Genomic DNA, 24,456 nt, shown 5'->3' with positions numbered 1-24,456 from the left:
GCATACACACAGGTGAGCGTAGTGTGCATCTAGCTGTGACTGAGAACTGGAATGGAGTCCCAGGGCTCCCCTGGCCCATTGACCTGGCATGGGAAGCTTGGTTAGTTCTAAATCACTGATTGCAAACAAGATTCTCTCCCTGGTTATACCCAACTTTTGACAACCCTTCAGAGCTGCCGGCCCATTCAAGTACCTTCTGGTCATTAAATTCCATACCCTTCCCCCAAAGCTTATCTCCAAAAGAAGGCACACCAATAGCCTACGCCTGGATCTTACCTCTTGGCTTCCTCCAGGTGACACAAATATTCATAAGCAATGTTCTGCCGCCTCCTCTCATCCATTTCCTCTGCAGAGAGCCTTTCATCATCCACGATAGCTAGAAACAAAGGGAAATAATATATTACCTACAAGGGCAGTCTTTAATGAATAAACATCTGAGATCACTGAGTAGAAAAAACTCAGTGCTGAGGGTGTAGCTCAGGAGTACAGTACACATTTAGCATGTAGGAGGCACTGGGTTTGATTCTCAGCACAGAAAAAAAGAACAAGAGGAAAGGAAAGGAAGAGAGGGAGGAAGGATGGATATTATATGAGTTCACTGAACCTTCAGAAATGGGGTATTAAAACATTACACACAGAAAAAGATTTCCATTTGAATTTTACCTCAGAAAACAACAAACAAAAACAAGACAGAAGAAGTACTGAAATTACTATAGAGTCAGAACAGTGATCATGTTTTATAGAGTTAATACCTTAGGATTTGAACAGCCTCAAGTCAATTAGAGCCTGGTCTACCAGGAACAACTGTCCTTAAAAAGGCTATAGAAATTTGTCCAGTGGCTAAACTTGGAGGCACTAATCCACACAGCATCCCAGAAACGCTGGGATTGAACAAAGAATATTCAAGTACTTGTGTGTTCCCAGCCCATCCTTGAAGAAATTAATGCCTTTCATCCAACCCAAAAGATGGATTGAGAGGGGAGGAGAAAGGACATGGAGGTGGGAAAGGTGGTGGAATGAGATGGACATCATTACCCTATAATTGCAGGAATGGTGTGACTCTACATCACGTACAACCAGAGAAATGAAAAGTTGTGCTCCATGTGAGTACAATGAATCAAAATGCATTCTGCTATCATGTACGACTAATTAGAATTTTTAAAAAATGGATCGATCCCACTGTAGGGATGTCTAAGTCTCTAAAACTTCCCCCTCGCTCATCTACAAGGACAACCTTTTTACTTAGCATGTATCCTAAGACAAAATCAAAACAGGAAGTGATTCGAGTTTTCAAGTCCACACTCTTTATTCCAGTACAAGCCTAGTTCACAAACTTCAACACCTGAGCCTTGCTTTTCTGTGGAGACCACAGCCTCACCATTCCTGACCGTGCTTCTTCTGCCTGCAGCCTCCACAGTGTCCAACTCTTAACTCGGCCAACTCTGCTGCCTGTTTACATGACAATGTTGCTTTCCCATAAAAAGGACTCCTTTTCCCTCTTCCGTCCTGAACTTTAAATCTGACAGCCATAAAACTAATTCTAGCTTGTTAGATCACTTCATCTAATGAAGGCAGTATGTGTGTCTGTGTGTGCAGCAGGGGAGGAATGTCAGTGTTTGCTTTTGTGTTTCCAAGCTGCCAGCTCTAGTCAGCCATTTTCATAAAGGGGACCTGTGGTCACAAGAAAAGACAAGGATATGAAGGTCACCCATCAATCTCTAAGAAAACCATGCAAATCCCACATCCTGCTGCTGATGGGTCAACAACATCACCTTAGCAAACAAAAGGAATTAATGTCACATTTTGAACTCTTAGGAAGTAAGTACCAAGCTACGTGCTTAAGATCTAAAAATAATGCTAAACCCTCAGACTGTTTGAAAGAGAATACTCTTTTATTAAAAAAAAAAAAAAAAAAAAAAAAAGTAAGGCAGGATACCATAAGCACAGACATGCACACTAGGTTCTTATTTAGGGAGCACTGTCTTTGTTCAAGGCCTTGAGCAAAGTTGTTCGCCATGCATTTTCTCGTTCAGGTCCCATGACACTGTGATAAGAAACTTGCTTCACTTTACAGTTAGGCATATGAGCTGAGAGGTCATTTGCCCAAGTGAAGAGCAGAAACACTGAGGCCAGAAATATTTGGACAGAATGGAGTAGTGTGGAAGAACTTAATGTCTCTGTGGATGATAAAGAAAGGGAATCAGCAGGAGAGGAGGGAGGGAAGGGACACAGAAGTGACACATGGAACAGCACCTGCAGATGCTGGCCATGACAGAAGCAGGGTGTGAGTCTCTAGCCTGTCCCTACCTCCCTTCCAACCGCTCCCAATTTTCCATTGTCCCTGCACTCCAACAGCCTCCTCATCTGCATGAATGAAGCCAGAAGATTTATATTTGTCAAAACCATTTTCTTTTTCTTTATTAAACTCAATCTGAGTGGAATTTTAAAAGAGCTCTCTCACTTCAGAAAAGTACAAAAGTTCTCAAGGATCTACCTCTGTACTTCCCAGGCTTTCTGCATCTCTCCCCCATCTGAACAGCAGATTTTGCTGCTCAGCCCACCTCTCCTCTACCCATTCTCTCACTCCTAGCAGAAGCTTCATGCTAACACATGGTCCTACTGATGTTATTCCCTCTCTCAAAACTTCAAGATGGTTTCCATTTTCTGCAGAACAAACTTCTAGAACCTTCTGCCTCTCCACCCCTCCATGGAGCCTATACTTCAGCCAGCTTTCCAGGAAGCGCTGTATCCCAGGACTGCACAGCCCCCTTTTATGTCGAAGTCTTCTGCACTCCACCTTCTCACTGCCTGGAAAGCCATTCTTCTGCCCTGTGTATGACATCTTGGACATCTACTCAAGTAAAATTCCAGGAATGGTTGAGTCCGAATCCATCCACTCCATCTGAACTTCAGTTCACACTGTTGTTACATTCCTCATCAGAGAAGCCCTAGAGTGTGAATGGGTCATGTCTCTCTCCAAACTGGTATTTCTTCAAAGAACAGAGTCTACTTTGATTCATCTTCACATCTCCCTCACATCTATCATGGCTCCTTACACATAGGTAGGTACCTCTCAAATATTTAGTGAAAAAAATACCCTCAAGTGAATCATTTTTAAGTAAGGATGATTAGATTATTTCATTATGGGATTAGGATTACCCCATAATGAATAGACCTTGAATCAAATTGTAATTTTCTTCTCCGGGTTTTTCTTAAAAGATATCTGGCATGCTCTGATAGGTTTCCATTACTGTAATAAAATACCTAGAATGGAAATTTATAAGAATGGAAAGTTTATCTTGGCTCACAGTTTTAGTTCATAGTGACTTGGCCCTACCTCTTTGGGACTGTGGTGGCACAATACATCATGGCAGGACTGTGTACAGGCTGAGGGTTTTTACTTCATGGTGTCTAGAAAACAGAGATAGGAAGAGGCTGGAGTTCCAATATCCCCTTCAAGAGCACACCTCCAATGACCTCGCTTCCTTACATGAGTGCATACCTCTTTTATTTTTTTTTTAATTTATTTTTTGAGTGCATACCTCTTAAAGGTTTCACCACCTTTCAACAGGGCCACAGGATGGTGACCAAACCTCTAACACATGGACTTTTGGGATACATCTCAGATCCAAACTATAGCCCATGCCCACTTTCCAGCCATTGTTTCTAACAGTTAACCCCAGGAGACCATGTGATTTCTAGTTTCTCATTTTAATATCAGTATAAAGACTGTTTCCCATTTCTGACAGGATATTTTCATTTTATACTACCACAGACAGACTAAAGCTTGAAACCAAAATAAAATGGGGTGGCCCATATACTCAGTCTACCATTCCCAATTTTTAAGAACATAAGCACAGGGACCACATTCAAAAGGAAGAACTCTCCCACCAGCTCAACTGACCCACCTAGGAGAAGGCAGAAGTCTTAGGAGCACCCAATCCCTCAGCTTTTGCCCCAACTGCCTCCACAAATCATGCAAGATTCTACCAGTCCAGGAAAGCTGCTGAGGGGCTCACAGACTCTGATATTACTCTAAGTTAAAAAAAAAAAAAAAAAGTCAATGTGTAAATTAATACATACACTAATACATACACAATTTATTCTATTGTTTATTTAGTAGTGACACACACAGTTTTATATGGTAAATGCAAAATACTGACCATAGTTGAAGGAATCCTATCTTTAAAGCCCAACCCAACGGCCACTTCCTTCCTAAAGTTTTCTCCAATTGTCCCAGCTCAAAATTTCCTCTTTTCCTGGTCCTTCTTTACTGCACCTTAACACCTAAAAGGCACATTTGTGTCCTGCGGGTGTGTCTGGCATACTTCCAGGCAAAAGTCACAAACTGGCCAAAAATCTTTAGTAAACATAATCTCTTATTTAAAAAAAAAAAAAAAAAAAAAGGCCAATAAAAGAGCCCCAAAATAGCTATGTAGAGTAATTTTATTTTCTTATTTCCCTGAACACAACGAGCGTATGATCATCAATGGGGTAAATATGGTACCATTCCATTGAACTCACTCAACTAATGTTTAAGTCATTGGTTCTATGTGCCCAGCATGCATCAAAGCACCAGGGACAGGGCAGTGAACTAAACAGACAATGCGGCTTCCTTATTCACATCTCTTCCTTCCCTCTGCCGTTCCACATACTGGCCCACCCACCGCTCTTCCCTCCACACTTCTTTCTGTCTCACCTTCCTTTCTTCAGTGGTAGCAAACACCTATCATGACCTACCTTCAAAGTGTAAGCCAAAGCTATGAGTTTGAAAAAGTCTCAACAGCAAAGACAGACACTTTTGGGCCCCAGGATGCCTGCAAAGGTTTCTGTATTACTCATCATTTACTTAGTAGCAACTGCTGATAAGAGCTACAGGCATGGGTAACAGCCCTACCATTTAAAGAGCCATCATGGAGCCAATAATTCGAGATATGACTTTACTGCCTATAAAGCACTTTTCCATGTTGTTGTGTGGTTTTCCATAATCACCCTGAAAGATAGGCATTATCTCTTTCTTACAAATGAGGAAACCAGAGGTCAAGTGAGGGAAAGGACGGGCCCATGGCTACGCCTGGGTCAGCAGCAAAGCTGGGGTTGGATCTGAGGCCCTTCAGCACCACAGCCTGCTGCTGCACCAGTCCAAACCAGTACTCACCAACATACCAAGGATGGGTCCTCTGAGTGGCTTCAGAATTACTTCTTTTAAAAACATGACTTGATTAAATGTGATTTCCTCTAAAGTTCATCTTTATTTGCTGCCTTGAACCCTAAGATACATGAGGACACTATGAAGAACAGCTCTTGAAGTATTAGCAATTCACGGAATGCCATTTATAAAATCAGTTGACAATGGCTAAAAGAAATTGTTTGATTTTTTAAATTTGTTCTAATTAGTTATACATGACAGTAGAATACATTTATGCATTTTGATAAATCATACATAAATGGAGTATAATTTCTCACTTTTCTGATTGTACACGTTGTAGGACCACATTGGTCATGCAGTCATACATGTACATGAGGTAGTAATGTCTGTTTCACTCTGCTATCCTTCCTACCTCCATACCCCTTCCCCTCCCTTCATTATTTTAAAGCAAATACATTCTATAGAAATCACATGAGAGGGCTTATTCAGAGGCTTCAGGAGCAGAATCAAAGTGAGTTGGTAAAGAAGGTTTGGAAATAGAAGTGAGATGGAAAGAAACCTGAGTCTGTTTCTCAAAGAACATCCATCAAGTTCAATGTAAAAAGAGCAAAAGATCTACCTCCTTTGATTAAGAGTTGACATGGCCACTGCTTAATCTCCCCTACTCTCCACCTGCTCCCTTCCCACAGGGCCACCAAGGCCACCAGATCCTTTGTATTAAAATTCATTCATTTGTTCAAATAGTCAAGTGGTTGCTTGACTGTGGTCCAGGGGCTGACCACAGTATGTGGCAGGTGTGACTCACAAGGCCCCTCATGGGGTTTTATTATAGTTAAACAATTAAAAGTTTGGCATAATTATAAGATGCTTGGATTTGGGGGAATATAACAGACAGACAGTTGGAAAGAATCAGCAAAAACAGGGCTGGGAATCCAGTTTCATAAAATGGTGTCATTTAGAGTATATCCTCTTCAGGAAAAGCAGCAGATTGAGAATATGATGAAATCATCAATGCAGAGAAATATACCCACCATTTAGTATTTTAAGTACACACTGTTATTCTGTGTGATGCAAAATTTCTACAAAGAATCCTAAATATCTTTGGGTATGTAATTCACTACGATTGTATACTAAACCATTTTCTATGAGTTGGGAACTGCTTTACCTAGAAGGGAATAGGTAAATGGAAATGTCCCCAGTCTCAGAGCTTACAGAATAGTTACTGGGGATATAGCTCAGTTGGTAGAGTGCTTGCCTCACATGCACAAGGCCCTAAGTTCAATCCCCAGCACCACAAAAATAAATAAATAAAAATAAAAATAATAATAGTTACTGGAGATGGCATTTATACCCCAAAGAAGACACAAGAAGCAAGAGATTTGACGCTAACACTAAAAGTGGGGGCAAGGTAGGAGGAGTGGGATACAAAAATGAGAGAACCAAAAGTTCAAGATTTTTAAGAAAGTTGATACACTCAAGTAAACTTGATCCATGTTATATTCTGGCTTCATACCAGCTTCCTGAAGTATTTCAAGGCTACTTAAATTTAAAAGGGACCTATGATCAAACTTCCCTAAATTGAATTTTCTTTTGAAAAATAGGAAAACTTGAGGTTGAAGTTGTTAGCAACCTGACACATGTTCCCAGGTACTCTAAAGGATACGAAACAATGATGGCAGTGCTAGACCATGGGTTAAAAACAGGCTTCCTCAAGTCACTGGAAAACTCAGAGCATGGCCTCAAGTCTCACCCATTTCTGAATCCTTACCAAGGGTCAAGGAAATAGTAGGTGCTCAGAGTAAATGCTGCTTAACAGTGGTGCTCAGTCTTTTGGTTGAAGATAAACTATGTCCTTCCAAATCTGATCCTACCAAGCCCACTACCCTGAGGGAACATGGCCATTTTCTCCAGTACTAAGGGAAGGTGAGCTTTATTTAAAGGTGGCCCTCCACACCATTCCTGGTATGTCTTTTCCATCACAAATAGCTAAGAATTTTTTCCGAGGTTGTAAATGAACACACAACCCCAGGAGCAATTCAGTTAGACAAGGCTGTAAAGGGCTATGGTCACCCACTTGAATAAGGAAAGACCTAAAACTTCAAGTTTATCATAAGGATATTTTTCCAGGTGAGGAAATAAGGGCAGCCGATACTGAAGCTACATGTTTACCAACAAGAGTTAGATCCCAGACTGACCAGTAGTTCTTCCTCTCCCTGTTCCAGTGAGGTCACTGAAGCCCAGAAGAGTTAAGAAGCTCCTGTGTCACAACTATTCAGGAATGTGGGGAAATAGGCCTTATGGAACTGATCCTTTTCTACAAATGTGCTTTGAAGGAACACGGCATTAAGTTCTAGGCAGGGCATAGGGTTCTGGGATCCCACTTACATACAAGAAACTCAGAACTTTCCCCCCAAGAATATGAACAGCACATGTGAGCACCTGGTGCTGTTTGAATCAACCCTGGAAGGCAAAACCCAGGACACATTTTCAGAACAGGACTTCATTTCTAATTCTCACCAACAAAAGGAAAATTCACTTTTGCCCACTGTGCACATTTGAACAAGAATGTCTAGTTTTGTTTTTCATGATCTAGAAACCCAAAGCAGACCGTGGTGCTGTTAAGGTTCATACACAGAGACTGGCCAGCTGCAGACTGAGATGGGAGGAAACAGGTCTGTCTAGAACTTTATTCCATTTGGGAGAAGAATTAAAGGCAGTGATTCCTAGATTTGGGATTTCTCAAACAATTATAATTTCAAGAAACATTTTGGGAACCAAGAAAGCCCAGGGAAAATTCCACTTGCCCACTGCCTGCTCCTACACAGACACCCTGTCATCCCCACACAGCCTCCATAGGGAAGAATAGAGTGTCAAGTTTCCACAGCCAATTTTAAAGTTTTAACTTCAACAACAGAAGGTAATTTTAAAACCTTCAGTCTCTATAAGCTGCTACTATTTTTAAAAGAAGGGAAAGGAACTCAGATCATCTTTAATGGAGTATAAACTTACTTAGATGGTCAGTGAAAAATGCCCCAAATTATTTAGAACTAGTCTTAAAATGAGTCTCCCTGTTCTCTATAAATAATCAATACTTTAAAGACCCAAATGTTTACCTAAACTTTAATACCCCACAGGAATAATGATACTTTACAACCATTAAACAGACTTAGTAAGTTAAATAACCACAGTCCTCTGGATTGTTCCCAAGGAGTAGCAAGTGGGCTGGGGGTGTCGCTCAGTGGTAGAGTACTTACCTAGCAGGTGTGCACCCCTGGGTTCCATCCCCAGCCCTACCCCCCCCAAAAAAAAAAAAAAAAAAAAAAAAACACCAAACAAAAACTAAAACAAACAAACAAAAAACAACAAACTGTCTCCAAGGAGTACCAAGTTACTGGTAACATCTTGTCCTTCTCTTAACAACTACCCACAAAAGGTAAACTATCAGAGGATATTCCTACAAAGCTGGAAGCTTTAGAAAATAATAGAATAGTCTTAGATGATTTTTTTCTTTGACTATTAGAAGTAAAGAAAAATAAATCACCAATGGCTCAAATGTAAGTACAAAGTAACTTCTTGGTTATGACTAGTATTTTTTTTCCCCTGTATATGCTTTAGAGTCCACATGTCATATTTCTCTAATCAATGTAAGCTCTTTGTGATGTGTACATGAAAAAGAGCAGACACAGTTAGGTGGTGTATTCCTATAATCCCAGCTCCCTGAGAGGCTCAGACAGGAATTCCAAGTTTGATACCATTCTGAGTAACTTAATGATATATGTAAAAATGACTGTGTATATTGCTTAGTGGTAGAACACTTGCCTAGCACAAGGGAGGCCCTGAACCCTGGGTTCAATTCCCACTGTTGTGTGTGTCTGTCTCTGACTCCGTTTCTCTCTTTCTCACGCACACACAAACACAGTAACAGATGGAAAGGATTAACAGTGAGCTCTTTGTAAGTACTATTATTTTTTATATATTATCTCTTAATCCATGCATCACTCTTAAGATAGGATTGCATTCTCCATTTGTCTGATAAGAAACAAGAGATAAGAGAGGTCAAGTAATGTAGGCTTAGATCACTCTAAGATCATAAAGACAGTTAAATGGCAGAATTGGGATTTGAAACAATACTGATTCCAAGTTCAAGATTTTTCCACAAACTTTCCCAAATACTCTATATCACTGACATATTCCTTAGAGATATCTATTATCAGAAATCACAAAAGCTGGTCATGGTAACACATGCCTGTAATCCCAAGCCACTCAGGAGATGAGATAGGAAGATCACAAGAGTTCAGGTATAGCCTGGGCAACAGGTGAGATCCCCCCTCCCCCAATCTCTGGAAAAAGAAAAGAGCAAGAGTTCAAATTTGTTTTAATATTCAGTTATAGAAAAATAATATATAATGACAGAGAATCCTTAATGCCAAGTCTAACACAAAAGGTGACTTTCATGCATCTAACTGTACTATTGGAACTGCTAGAAAAGGACCACTGTCACTCAAAATGTACAACGAACCTTTAGTCAGCCTCCTACCAAAAAAAAAAAAAAAAAAAGAAAGGTTCAAAGGCAGCAGAGAGAAAATGATCAAAAGATGACCAATACTATGATGCTCTACTAGAAACCCCAACTGTCTGAATAGATAGCTCAGGTATGATAAACTAAAGAAAGAACAGGTGTGGGGGTGACAGAAATGGAGGGAATGGAAAGGACCTAACGGGGAATAAAGAGAAGGCAGCAATAAACCTGTATGACAAGAAATGTTACATGTCTAAATTAGAGAGCGGAAGAAAAACATGGTGATGCTTTGCCTGGGCAGGATTTGGCAATAGAAGTAACAGGATGAAGAGATGGTACGGGGGAAGAAAGAGGAAGCCAAGTAGCAGCCAACTCATTTTGTGACTTCAAATAGTGGAGGTGGAAACTGCACATGGCTTAGCTCCAGAAAGTCACCCAATATGCCAATTTAAATAAAGACGAGTTTGTAGCATTAAGGGGGAGGGAGGAAAGATGGATGCTTCCCCTGTTCTAGCAATATACTAAGGAGCTAAGCTGAAACTTATATCTGGTAGAGTTTAATATAATAGACTCAATTATGAGGCTATGATGTAGAACAGAAGGGTACTATTAATAGAAGCATATGTAGTTTGTTAGTGAGTGTGAATTAACACAATTCAGGACAATCAATTTAAAAAAATATTGCCAAAAACTCAGCTCTGAAATGGGTCACACTATTCAAATAGGGATGTGTTGACAATACAGTCATGGATCAAGAATACATTTCAACTTGATTATATTCTAGAACAAAGTAGATCAGGCTAGTTCTCTCGAGCAAGAAGAGTCTCTGGTTTTAAGTAGGTCATGAAAATCAGCACCGGTCCACATGTTTAGGGTTTGTAAGAGATTGGACTTGTGAGAAGTCATAAAATACTGCATATGGTGCCAACATCAAGCAGCAGGACTTGAACCAAACATGCCGAGTTCTTTGGTTTCATCAAAGTCACATAGATGTATAAAGTGCTCCACCACAAATGACTTCATATGCCTAAGCCATCACTGGACGGATGGAAAGTATTTGTGCCTCTACTTGCCCAAAATGAAAATGTGTTAAGTGCATTGCCCAAGGTCCCAGGCCTAGTAGATTGCAGGAGCTGGTTTGAATTTAAAACTTCTCTTGGCTTTTGTTTACTTTCTGCTGGCCTTTGTGTTTTGTAGGTCCCCTATTATATTACAGCAAACATATTTTTATCTTCTCATTCATCAGCATGGGGAGCAGAAGGAATTGTAATGGCTGATGAGGGAAGGGAGTGGAATTGGCAAGAGTAGGTGAGGCTCACATGGAGTTTGCAGGCTGAAGAGAATGTATACAACCCATGACTTTGTAAACTACTTGGAAAGTGTGCAGAATACACTAAGAACACTCTCTCATGGGAAAGAATTTACCTCACTTGGGCAAAAAAGCTGCAAACAGTTTGGTTTTGGCTCACGTGCTTCTTGTCCTAACATGCAATACCACCACCCTCAGAAAGCAAATGGTCCCGAGTTTAGGAAAACGGATATTCTTATGAACAGAAGACACACATGAAGGTGTTCAAAGACTCTGATACTTTGGTCAAAGCTCAGAGAACTTCATACAATACCTGGAACAGCAACCACATTAAGTATCATTCATGCTGTTCTGGCCCAGACTTACAGTCTAAAGACCTCGCTGATCTCCTTCAGGCAATTCTTGGCTGGGGGCTGGACCCTGGTACTGTGTGTAAATCCCCTAGCACCACATGTCTACCACAGACAGAAGGAGAGGGCCAAGTTTTCTCTTGTATCAGCCACTAGTTCCTTAGAGGATTTGAACACAATTTCAGAATTAAGTCATTATTTCTACTCCAGACGTGAGAGTCCTGCCAGCATGTGTGCAGCAGTAGTATCCACAATTATGGAGCCAAGCAAGAATAGAAATTTCTTCTTATTATTGATGGTCCACTAGGTGCAAAATGCTGGCAGAGAAGTATGGAGATGCAGAATCCTAAAATGTATTCCAAGTGCCTTATAATTAATATCAATCAACACAACAACAGACTGTGTTTCTTTTGGTTTGTGGCAAAGTTTCTAACTTAAGCCATTAGAGAACACTTCAGGAATAGAGAGAAGGAGCAGGGTGGGAGGACTTTGTGACCCAGTAGTTTACACTCTAGCAGAAGAAAGAGCACTTAACATTGGAGATAAGTTATAAAGCCCCTTTGGGAAAAGTAAAAAATAATTACAGTAAAAGAACAGAAAAGCTGATGTGAGGCAAGCGGGGTGGGTAGTGATTGTTCAATGATGAGAGGGAAAAATAATAAATGGTATACATACTTCAAGATGCACTTTTGTTCCTGGTGTTTGGTTCTATTCCTCAGCTTTCAAAATCTGTTTTCTGAAATTACCTAAAGTAGGTCATTCTTCCCCAGCCCTCCCCCAAATCTCTAAGTTTCCTGAGGACAGGAGCAGGGAGATCATGTAGGATGTTTTGCAGCTGTTTCCAAGCAGGGTAGGTGAGAGAAGTGCAGGTGTAAGAGGACAGTGAGAAGACCAGGTGGCAGCTCAAAATCAGGGAGCTGGGCAGCATGTTAGTCTACTGGTAAAAGTTTATTAATCTGCATTTCGTTACTGTGACAAACACCTGAGCCTCAGAAAACAACTTTGAGTAGGAAAGGTTTCTTTCAGCTCCTGGTTTCAGAGGATTCTGGTCAACTATTCCATTGCTTTGGGCCCATCATGAGGCAGAACATCACAGTGGAAGGGTGGAGGAAAACTACTCAACTCATGGAAGCTGGGAAGTGGGGAGGGAAAGAGAGAGAGAGAGGGGTTGGGAAGGGATCAAGAAAAAGATAAGGGCTGGGGAGATAGCTCAGTTGGTAGAGTGCTTGCCTTGCAAGCACAAGGCCCTGGGTTTGATTCCCAGCACCACAAAAAAAAAAAAAAAAAAAAAAAAGATAAACCTTCGGGGGCATGCCCCAGTGACCAGTGACCTATTTCTTCACACGAGGTCCCAGTAATCCATTCAAATTATTAATCCATCAAACGAATCAATCCACTGATAAGGCCAGAGCCCTCATGATCCAATCATTTTCTAAAAGCTTCATCTCTGGACATTGCTGCATTGGGGACCAATCAGATCCAAACTATAGATCTTGCAACATAGTTAACTCGGCACATCTAATAACGAACCTCACTGCATCAGAAGCGTACAGTTCACTGGATATCAACTGTTAAGTCGGTGGTAAGTTACCATAGGCACTATTGATTTATATACTCAACGCACGGTCTCCATTACCTGTTCACCAATATTCAAAGTCCACGTGGATCTACTTTCCCTGGCAACATGCTTAGAGTTGTATCCATGGAAAGGCAGAAGCTAAAGAAAATGGCCCTAGATCTGGACTTCAAAATCCTCGGTTCCTTGTCTCTCACCTAATGCTCCATCCACTGCCACACTCATCGCCTTTACCTGCAGAGAGTCTCAAGTCTTAAGAGTGTCTCACCAGACACTTTTCTGTCTTCTAAGCTAGATTCCTCAGCAGTGGTCTTGGGCCACTCCAGACTTTCCTCCAACCTGACTTCCTTCCCTCTTGATATCAGGCCAGGAAGAAGTAGAGGTACTTAGGAGAAGATGAAGGGCAGAGAGATGGGATCCAGTAAGCAAAGAAAAATTTGTAGAAACCTTGTAACATGAATGAGTAAAGAGAGGAATCAGTGGAGGTGCTAATAGAAATAACTGGTGAGGCTTTGACTTGACATCCACACTTCCACAGCCAGCACCAGTCCTTCTCTATGAACAGTTGCTTCTGGTACCAGTATTATCATATTTAACTCACAATATCAATATTAAACCCATTTTATATATGTAGAAAGAGACTTGAGAAAGTTCAATTATGTGTTCAAGATTACAGCTGACACAAGCCATGTGGCTTGGAGTAGTCTCACTCGTAACTGCCGCACTACCTTTAGGAGATGCAAACCTAAAGGCAGTTTTATGGGCCCTCTTGTGACCTCCACAGACTCCCAGCTTTCCAAACAGGATTCTTGAGCTTTCCACAAAAAAATAACCTTAAATGCAGGAGAGAGTCAACAGGGGAAAAGAACTAGGGGTGAAGAGGAGTATCTGTGGGCACAGCTCAAAGAACAATTAGCATAAATATCTTAGGTCAGGGTCACCCTTAAAAATAACATTCACTTTATACTTTACTTCACAGCTGCTCAATGTTTCACTATTTAATACATTAGGGGTTTCCGCCCACAACCTAATAAAATTGGCATTTCAAGATGATGTGCCATGTGTACCTGTGGGCTACATGGATGGGCCTGCATGCCACCAGCACCTGGCTTAACAGCACAGATGAGCAGCTTCATCTTTGGACAACTGGGCTCTGACCTGGTTCGGCTCACACTGTGCTGCACATGTGGAGGCAGTTGAGTGAACCCAGCTGAGAGAGAGCATTTCCAGGAAGATCTCATTCCATCCATCTGACCCACATCCTCCATCCACAGGGCTCTCCAGAAACCTCAGGAATGGATGTGACCCTCTTTATGCGCAACACCCTCAGGATCCACAGAAGCTAGCTGTGTTCACAGAGTGGGTAGCAGATCAAGAGGGGAAAATGCAGGTCAAAGAAGATCTTTCTCATTCCATTCTTTTTTTAATTTTTAATTTTTTTTAGTTGTCAATGGATCTTTATTTATTTTTAATGTGGTGCTGAGAATCGAACCCAGTGCCTCACACAAGTTAGTCAAGCACTACCACTGAGCTACAACCCAGCCCTCCCTTTGTCTTTTTTAGGGCTAGGCTCATCTCATGATAGAAAGTGTTTTCTTCTTTCAAGTTTTAGAATGTACTTGGAAGGTAAGATTATTCCAATTTGGTTGAAAACACCGAACAAATCCATTCTTCACATATTTCAGCACATAAACCACAAAGTTCTTCAGTGTAAATAATATTTTTTTTCTTTTTTTGTACTAAGGATTGAACCCAGGGAAACTTTACCACCGAGCTACATCCCCAGCACTTCTTATTTATTTTGAGATGGGGTCTAAGTTGCTGAGACTAGTCTCGAACTTGACTCCTGCCTCAGCCAGGATTATAGCTGTGTACCACCATGCCTGGCTATAAATAAATATTTTGTGGCAAATCTATTACTTATGACTTGCCTTTCTCCTTAAAAGGAGAGAGCAGTGGGCATGGGGGAGGAGGTCAGTTCAGGGAGAGATTTTTGGTACAAGATGTGCTGGTAAACATCAATTAACCAGTTAACTAGAGGATTTCCCAGACTTTTTCTACTCAAAATATTTTACTTTGCCCTCTTTCTTCTTCTTCTTCTTTTTTTTTTTTTTTTTTAGGGGGGAGGGTGTTGATATTTTTAAAAATATATTCTAATTTGCTGTACATGACAGTAGAAATCATTTATAAGTTTTGATCAATCATACATAAAGGGAGTTTAATCTCTCATTTTTCTGATTATACATTTTTTTTTTTTTTTGCGGTACTGGGGATCAAACTCAGGGCCTTGTGCTTGCAAGGCAAGCACTCTACCAACTGAGCTATCTCCCCAGCCCTGATTATACATATTGTAGGATCACATCAGTCATGCAGTCATCTATGCACATGAAAAAAGATAAGGCAACAACCTAGAAGATATTGAACATTATGAGGTTATTGGTTGTTTGACAAACTCAAACATTTCTACATGTAAAATCACTTACATTAAAAAAACAATAAGTAACAAGCATTGGTAATAATAGAGAGAAATTGGAACCCTGTGCATTTCTGGTAGAATTGAAAAATGGCACAATCCCTGTGGACAGTACGGCAACTCCTCAAAAGTTAAACATAAACAAGATCCAACAACTCTGCTTCTGGGTATAGACCCCAAAAAGAATTGAAAGCAGGGACTCCAGTGGATATTTGTGCAATCATGTTATAGCAGCATTATTCATAATAGCCAAAAGGAGGAAGCAACACAAAAGCCTGCGGATGGATAAACGGATACACAAAATGTGGTACATACACACAATATCATTTAGGCTTAAAAAGAAAGAAATTCTGAAACATACTACATCATGGATGAACCTTGAGGGCATTATTCTAAATGAAATAAGCCAACCACATAAAGACAAATACTGTGATTTCACTTACACAAGAAGATATTTAGAGTAGTTAAAAGCATAGAAAGGCCGGACACGGTGGGACGTGCTTGTAATCCCAGCAGCTGAGGGAGGAGGATCCCAAGTTTGAAGCCAGCCTCAGTAACTTAGTGAGGCCCTAAGCAACTTAGCAAGACCCTGTCTTAATATACAAAATAAAAAAGGGCTGGGGATGTTGCTCAGTGGTTAAGCACCCCTGGGTTCAATTCTTGGTACCAAAAACAAAACAAAAACATAGAAAGTAGAATGGAGGTAGTTGGGGGCAAGGGGTAGGGAGGCTGGGGAATCAGTGTTGGTTGCACAAATATATGATGGTACTTAATGCCACAGAGCTATATATTTAAAAATAGCTGGAGTGGTAAATCTTATGTTATATATGTTATCATAATTTAAGTATGCTTATACAGCACTTTGTCAAGCAATGTTCTAACTTTTTTGCCAATATTAATTTAGTTGATTTTCTCAAGAGCCCTATGAGGTGGTTCTACTGTTAGCATCATCTTCTTCACTATGATTCTGTCCAGTGACACACAGCTGGCAAGTGGCAGAGGCAAGATGTGAACACAGGCATTTGGCTCCCATCATCTTATCCTTAACCAGCCTGCTCTAACCATTTCACCAGAAGCAGAACAACAGATCTCGTTGCTCCCACACCATTGGGAGATTGCTCAAACCTCAATGTGATGTATTCAGCGATATCCAGAGGGCCCACCACACGGAGACATCATGTATCAAATTCAGCCTCTTTAACCAATTTCACAGGACCAGAGACTACCAAAGCGGAAATGACATCTCTCTGGTCTAATTCTCTTTTCAAGACAGAACTATTGCTATACTACCCCAAGAAGATATAAGTGTGCCTTCCTACATTTTGTATATTTATATCTTGTGATATTTCCAAAATTACACAGAATCCATGGTTTCTGGAACCCAGTCCCAGGAGGCCATAGAATGTAGATTCTAGATCTGGCAGGAACCACCTTGACCAAGTCTTTTTCATTGCCAAGTGGATATAATTTTAAATCATCTTCTTGTAACCAGTATTCACGGTCTAAAATTCCCTTAGCATATGCAGGAATATTTTCAAAAATTTAAAATGCTGTTCTCAAAATTAGAACCACTTAGAAGGTTAAAAAGATCTAAATAAAATGCTTAACTGACAGTTCAATTATTGAATAATCTTCAATAATTAGATTGAAGTCTCATCAGTCCCTCACACACTGTTACTCATCTAGCCAAAAGACAATGAGGAGACAGTCAACAATACACCTAGTATTTCACTTCTGCTCAAATAAAATGCCTTTCCCTTCTTGTGCACATTCTGCACACCTCTCCCAAGATCAAACTAGGACAAGAATAAAGAAGACCAGACTAAAACTATAGTAAAAAATATGAGCCCCTCTGGACTGGGGCTGCAACTTCTCTGTCTTGTTTTCAGTATTTTTTTTATACTTTTTTATTTTATAGTATTTTTATAGTATTTGTTAAAAAGAAGGGAATTTAAGTATCATCCATTGTCCCAGTAATATCCTTTACAGCTTTCTCTTTATCCCTTCAACTATCACGTACTCTAGCCTCCTTTAATAAGGAACTACTGTCACATTTCTCTTTCTTGATCTTATGTTTTTAAGGATTACCAGCCAATGATTTAGTCATAGAATGTCTATCAATTTCAATTTGTCTGATGTCTGCTCATAAGGGCACACCAAAGTTTTTCATTTAATTGGAAAGATAGGAAAATAATTACAAGTTTTTCTTTAGAAAAATATATTAAGAAACAGTAAATATGTTATCAACGAAGGCTTTGTAGCCCAATCTTCCTTTTTATATCTTTCTTCACCTTCTCCATGGGCTCAGACAACTCCTGTGAATGTCTCACCTGGAGGTTGTGGGAGGGAGAACAGTCACACAGAAAAGAATTCCACTATCTCATCTATGAGCAGTTCAGACTTTGGGTCCCAGTTCCTTCCTAGGTCCCTTCCTTCTTTCAACAGCTTTTCCTTAGCCAGTCAGTGGTTTTGTTTTTGTTTTTACTTCCTAACCCCCATTTTGCAGGCAGAAGAGCCCTTCCTGGTTCCTGGCATTACCGCAGGGAGAGCTGAGAGACATTTCCCACTCCTCGTAGGCCTGAACTTCATCCCACGTGTGCCGTGTTCTGCTTCAGCTCCTACTCACGCCTGGGCTTTGAATGCCCTCTTTATTGATGGCACATAAGGCTGTCTCATTCTTGCTTTCCTCAGCAAGGCAGTTTATTTAGTGTTGATATCTTCAACACATCTGACGCAAGAGGAATGCTTGTCCACAACAGTTCAGTCCACTGAGTTAAACACAGGTAGGGAAGAAACAGGTACAGACAACGCTCTGCAAGTTGAAGACAAAGAGACAAATGGCAAAGGGTACCAGACACAGAATCCTAAATGCTGACTCTATAGGAAGCAGCATTATTAGGCTTCTATCTTCTCTCACCTGCATGCTCACTTTCCCACCAGGTGTTTAATCCCTTTTTTCTCCTTTGATTCTTTTTTTTTTTTTTTTTTTTTTTTGGGTGGGGGGAAGGTACCAGGGATTGAACTAAGGAGCACTCCACCACTGAGCCACACCCCCAGCTCTATTTTGCATTTTATTTAGAGACAGGGTCTCACTGAGTTGCTTAGTGCCTCACTTTTGCTGAGGCTAGCTTTGAACTTGGGATCCTCTATCTAAGCCTCCCAAGCTGCTGCTTTCCTTGATTATTTTTCTCATATTCCATGGCAGATGCAACCTCTTAAAAAGTAGATGCTTTAGAGGAAAAATATTGATACTTCAGGGAGTTAATGTCTGTATTTTTTCCCAGGAAAGGAAAGAGTTCACCAAAACGTGATAGACAAGACCTACAGAAGAAAGAGATTACCCAGAGGGAGGGGTGTCCCAGACTGTGGGGATGAGAAAAGAAAATCACATACTAGCCACTACTGAGCACTTACAGTGGTGCTAGACTCTCTTTTAAGGCTTTATACAACTAACTTAATCCTCACAAAACTGTGTACAGTAGGTGCTATTGTTTCCACTTGTTAAATGAAGAACCAAAGCACAGCATCCGAGGACACTGAGTGATCATTTGCAGGACTTGGATTGGTACACAGACGGCAATTTGACTCTGAGACCCAGCTCTTAACCATCAGCCTATGTTGCCATGAGCTCTTATGGTCTCAAGCACTGTCATCCTAGCTAGCCTGGGAGTTCCTCTGCAGGTCAGGGAAATAAATACCCTGACAGGATGTGCTGACGTGAGACTCAGGTAACTTGAGTAAGTTTTGGTATTTATGAGTCAAGAGATCACATGCAGAAGTAATATTCTGTCTTTCAAAGTAGCCCCTCAGCAGCCCCTCCGTGTCCATTTCAGTACAGAGCTCATGTTCGGATTCCTCTTTTGGAATACCTTCAACACAATTATGCCTTCTCTCTCCGCCACCCCAAACCCATATATGGGAGGGGCAGTGGTCATTAATATTGGGAATTGAACTCAGGGGCACTCTACTACTGAGCTACATCCATAGTCCTTTAAAATTTATTTTGAGATACAGTCTCACAAAATAGTCCAGGCTGATCTTGAACTTGCAATCTTCCTGCGTCAGTCTCCAGAGTTGGTGGGATTCCAGGTGTGTGCCACAGTACTCATCTTATGTATTTCCTTTAAATACCCTCAAAGATGAATCAGGCATTTACAAATAATCAGTAGTTCATTTGAACCAAACCTAGAAAACAAGGTAGCAAACTAAAGGTTTGATAACTTTTGTTATATTATTTTGTCCTTCCTAGCTTATAAAATAATTCTGATGGCAATTCCAAAAGACAGTAACAAAAAACTCCTAACTACAGGAATTGATGGGAAGGTTGTTGTTTACTTAAATGTTTAAGAGCTAGTTTGTTTTTACCCTCACAACTTCACAGTCCTACCCAACAGGTAAGACACTGTTCCCTCAGTTGTCTCCTCAATTTGAAAATGACTGAGAATTCACGGAATGTGACGGGCAAATACTAAAGCATTGAGGTTAAAAATCAGGCTTTGACATAAAATACCCTGGAGCCAGGCACAGTGGCGAATGCCTGTAATTCCAGCAGCTTGAGAGGCTGAGGCAGGAAGAAGGCAAGTTCAAAACCATCCTGGCAACTTAGCGAGACCCTGTCTCAAAATAAAAAATAAAAAGGGCTGGGGATGTGGCTCAGTGGTTAAGCACCCTGAGTTCAATCCCTGGTGGCAAAAACAAAAACAAAAACAAAAAAAAACCACAACCTGGAGTCTTATCCCAGTTCTGATGTCCACCAAACTCTTAAGCCTCAACTTCCTTATTCGTAAAATGGGATATTATCTAAAGAGGCAAGGTCCAGGCAGGAAAGAAACGGTAGTCCAAAAGGCTCACTGAAAACTACAAAGGTGTGAACAAGGGAAACTGCCAAGGATTGTGGGTACTTGGGAGTCAGCATCTGCAGAGCCACTGCCTTCCCCAGGTCTGAAAAGGAAGGAAGGGGCAACAAGTGGCCAAAATCCAGCAAGAATTCAGTGGTTAACAACAGCTGCAGGAGAAAGGGTCCCCTACAGGAGGAGTCCAGGCTTCTAGCAGAGGAACCCAGCACCACCTCCTCCCAGCCTCAGGAAGAGGGAGAGAGAATATAAATACCCTAATTTATCTCTCAAAAGCCAGGAGATCTGAAATTGCTTTCTCTCAGGACACAGAGCATTGCAGGTCAGAAGGGCAAAGAGAATCACCATCTTGAGGTCTCAAAGATGTCGTGAGCTGATCCTCAAAACTATTTCTTTTATGTTTCTGTCTATCCTATTAAAATGATAAATTCCCTAAGAGCAGGAAGTATTCAGCTAATTCAGTGCTGGGCCCAAACACAGTTCAGTCCCTGGCACAGGGTAAGCTACTCTTACAAGCTCTTATTATGATGCTATTTTAAATAATGTAATCATGTGAAAATAAGATATGATTGGGTTGCTATACAACACAGGAAAGAAGTAGAGAGCTGGTACCTTTAAAATACGGATGTGGGTCTCCATCCCACCTTCCACAACCTTCATTAGCTCAAGGAATATGTGATGCTCAAAAAAACCCACCCCCAGAACATTAGCTTGGGAATACAACACCAGTTTGATTTTGACTAAAGCCATAAATCTTTTCCAATGTCAATGAATCCCTCCAATTTGATTATATGAATATAGTTAATTCCATTTGGGAGATAATGCAAGTTTATATGGTTGAATCCAACATGAATATGTCTGCTCTTAACTTCTACTAAAGTCATTATAAAAAGACCATTTGGAATCACCACACATTCTGAAAACTGTGCAGCCACTTAGAAAACTGGCTTAGGCAGTAAGACAAACACAATAGCAAGACTTTTCCTAAATCTCTCAGGTAGCTATGGTGCATGTCAAAGAGATATCTGTCTACCTGTGCACATACCATTCCTACATACCTATATTTTATACTACATTTTATATTTACAACGCAACCAAACTAACAATAAGAATTTTTTTATTTATTGGTTTTAGTTATACATGACTGCAGAATCCATTTTGATATAATTATACAAGCAGGAAATATATCTTATCCTAGTTAGAATCCCATTTTTATAGATACACATGCTGGTGGGATTCACTGTGTTGTTTTCATATATGTACCTGGGAAAATTGTGTCAGATTCATTCCACTATCTTTCCTTTGCTTACCGGCTCCCTTTCCTCCATTCCCCATTGTCTAATCTACTACACTTCTATTCTTCCCCTCGCTGCCCTGTCCCCTTATTATGGATTAGCTTCCACATATCAGAGAAAATATTCAACCTTTGGTGTTTTGGGATTGGCTTACTTCATTTAGCAGGACAATCTCTAGATCCATCCATTTGTAAGGAAATGCCATAAAGCCATTCTTTTTATGGCTGAGTAATACTCCACTGTGTGTATATATATGCCACAATTTCTTATCCACTCACTAGTTGAAGGGCACCTACATTGGCTCCACAGCTTAGCTATTGTGAATTGAGCTGCTATAAACAATGATGTGGTTACATCACTGTGTTATGCTGATTTAAAAATCTTTTGGATATATACTCAGGAGTGGGTAACTGGGTCAAATGGTGGTTCTATTACTACTTTTTTGAGGAATCTCCATACTGCTTTCCAGTGTGGCTGCAAAAATTTGCAGTCCAATCAGCAATGTATTGAGTGCACCTTTTCCCCACATCCTCACCAACATATGTTACTGTTTTTCTTTGTACCAGGGATAGAATCCAGGGGTGCTTAACCACTGAGCCACATCCCCAGACCTCTTTTGTATTTTATTTAGAGACAGGGTCTCACTGAGTTGCTTAGGGCCTTGCTAAATTGCTGAGGCTGGTTTTGAACTCATAATCCTCCTGCCTTAGAACTCCCACAGCGCTGGGATTACAGGCATGCGCCACAGCACCTGACTGTCACTTGTATTCTTGATAATTGCCATTCTGACTAGAGTGAGATGGAATCTCTGTGTAGTTTTAATGTTCACTTCTGACTTCCTTCATAAGACTCTTGAAGTACAAGAAATAAAATCAAGAGTCAATAAATGGAATGACATCAAACTAAAGCTTCCTCACAGCAAAGGCAACAATCAAGAGCATGAAGAGAGAGCCTACAGAATGGGAGAAAATCTTTGCCACCTGCACCTCAGATAAAGCATTAATTTGCAGGATATATAAAGAACTCAAATAACATTTTTCTTAAAAATATATGTGTGTATATATATATAGATATATTATATATGTATATATTTCTTAAATATATACATATATATTAAAATACTAATGGCTCATTTTATACATATCATTCTGAAAATGATTTTTTCCCTTAATGAATCTTGGATAGATTCCTATATCAGAAAATAAAGAGCTACCTCATTCTTTTTCAAAGCTATATAGTGTTCTTAATATAAATATTTAATCACTTATTTAAACCATTCCCCAACTTAGGGGGACTTCAATTTTTCCTACCAACCTCAATCATTTTTATTAATTGTTCATAATATACACAGTTCGTATTTTTTTCTTCATTTACAGTTAATTCACTCTTCTTGATATGGCTTTGCTGATTCTACTCCAGCTAATTTCCTATGGAATCAGTGCTTGGTGCAGTATATGCTGAATGGTTTATGTGTTTTGGTTTGGTTTAGTATGATATAAGTAGTTGCAAGTTCTTTGATTCCTTCCAATGAGAGATGAATCTACTCTTCCTTGAATCTAGGCAGACTTGCAATGGCTTCAACCAGTAGAGGGTGGCAGAAGTGATCCTGTGTAACTTCCATCACCAGGTTATAAAAATTCATGCAGCTTCCACTCAGTCCCTTGGAACATTAACTCTCTTAGAATGGAGCCCTCTTAGAAACCTCCCTCTTTGGAGGTTGGACGCCATGCTGGGAGACGACCAAACTACATGGAGAGCTGACCTGAAGATGTCCTGGTGACCAGCACAGTTGAAACCAGCCTTCAAGCAATCCTAGCCCAGGTATCAGGCACATGAGTGAAGAGGTTTCCAGATAATTCCAGCCCCCATCAGCTTGAATCTTTCAGTAGAGATTCATTAATTGATCCAGTAAATGGAGCAGAAACAAATCACCCCTACTATGTCCTACCTGAGTTCTCAACTTAGTGAATCTATAAGCATCAGAAGATGCTGGTGGTCTTATTCCACTAAGTTTTGGGTGATGTGCCATGTAGCACTATAACTCTGAAGGTGTACAGGGGTCTGGCCTATCTAATTTGAGCAGGTAACTTTTCTCTCACCCCAAATCCTATTAAGCTCATCTATACAAATTGTGTGTGCGTGTGTGCATGTGCGTGCATGTGTGTGTGTGTGTGTGTGTGTGTGTGTGTGTGTATTGTTCCTTCTCATTCAGCTGGAGCAAAGATATTCAAATGTAAATTCTTAGTGAACTTGGGGTTTAAGATTCAGTCAGGATCTCTGGATTTGATCCTCCCACAAAGACGTTCATGGAGGAGATCCAAGATGGTGGACTAGAGGGAGGCTGCGTTCCTTGTCGCTCCATAATGCCGGTTTCAAGCAGAGGATATCTGTTTCTCGGTGAGGCAGGTTTGCTGCTTATCGGTCCCCTGGTGTTTACCCATTTGTCTGCTGTGATGCCCTGCAACCTGCCAGCATATCAACGCCTTTTTTGAGAGCAGATTCCTCACTGTCAGGTGTCTGTCATCCGCCATTAGCCTGCCCCTCCCCTGTCCATCACCTGCGTTACCCCTATCCATCAACCAACGCTCGAGGTTCACCTCCCAATCGTCCGACAGCTGCCAGCAGACTGACCGCAGACCACCAGTGGAGCAGCAGCTGCCTGCTGTCGCCTGGAAGTTCACTGTTACAGTACCTGCAGGTTTGATTACACGTGGCTGCCGCCATTTTGAGACAATAGCCAGGCGCCGTAGGACCCCTGGCCGGACAGACTGAGCCCCATCTCCAGGATCCCTCAGCCCGACCAATCACTCCCTGCCTCTGGGGCCCTCACATCTACTGACTGCTCCCTGCCGCCAGGACCCCCAGACCAACTGACTGCGCCCTATCACCGGGAACCCAGACCGACTGATTGCACCCGACCTCCAGGATCCCA

At 40.9% G+C, this 24,456-nt stretch overlaps 1 protein-coding gene and 1 long non-coding RNA gene across 2 annotated transcripts in view; one reads left to right on the top strand and one right to left on the bottom strand.

Annotated features, from left to right (window-relative positions):
• The window catches only part of LOC306664408, a 1,052,029-nt gene that overhangs the window by 506,576 nt on the left and 520,997 nt on the right, over positions 1-24,456 (top strand). The gene's annotated exons all lie outside the window — the stretch shown is intronic.
• The window catches only part of IQGAP2 (IQ motif containing GTPase activating protein 2), a 284,608-nt gene that overhangs the window by 233,218 nt on the left and 26,934 nt on the right, over positions 1-24,456 (bottom strand). Inside the window, 1 exon segment of the mRNA XM_079145190.1 lies at positions 277-376. Coding sequence (XP_079001316.1) covers positions 277-376 — 100 coding nt within the window.

This window comes from Sciurus vulgaris (assembly GCF_902686455.1).
Source record: "Sciurus vulgaris genome assembly, chromosome: 6".
Taxonomy (NCBI): Eukaryota; Metazoa; Chordata; class Mammalia; order Rodentia; family Sciuridae; genus Sciurus; species Sciurus vulgaris.
The sequence above is the reverse complement of the archived record's forward strand: the minus strand, read 5'-3'. Positions and strand labels throughout refer to the sequence as shown.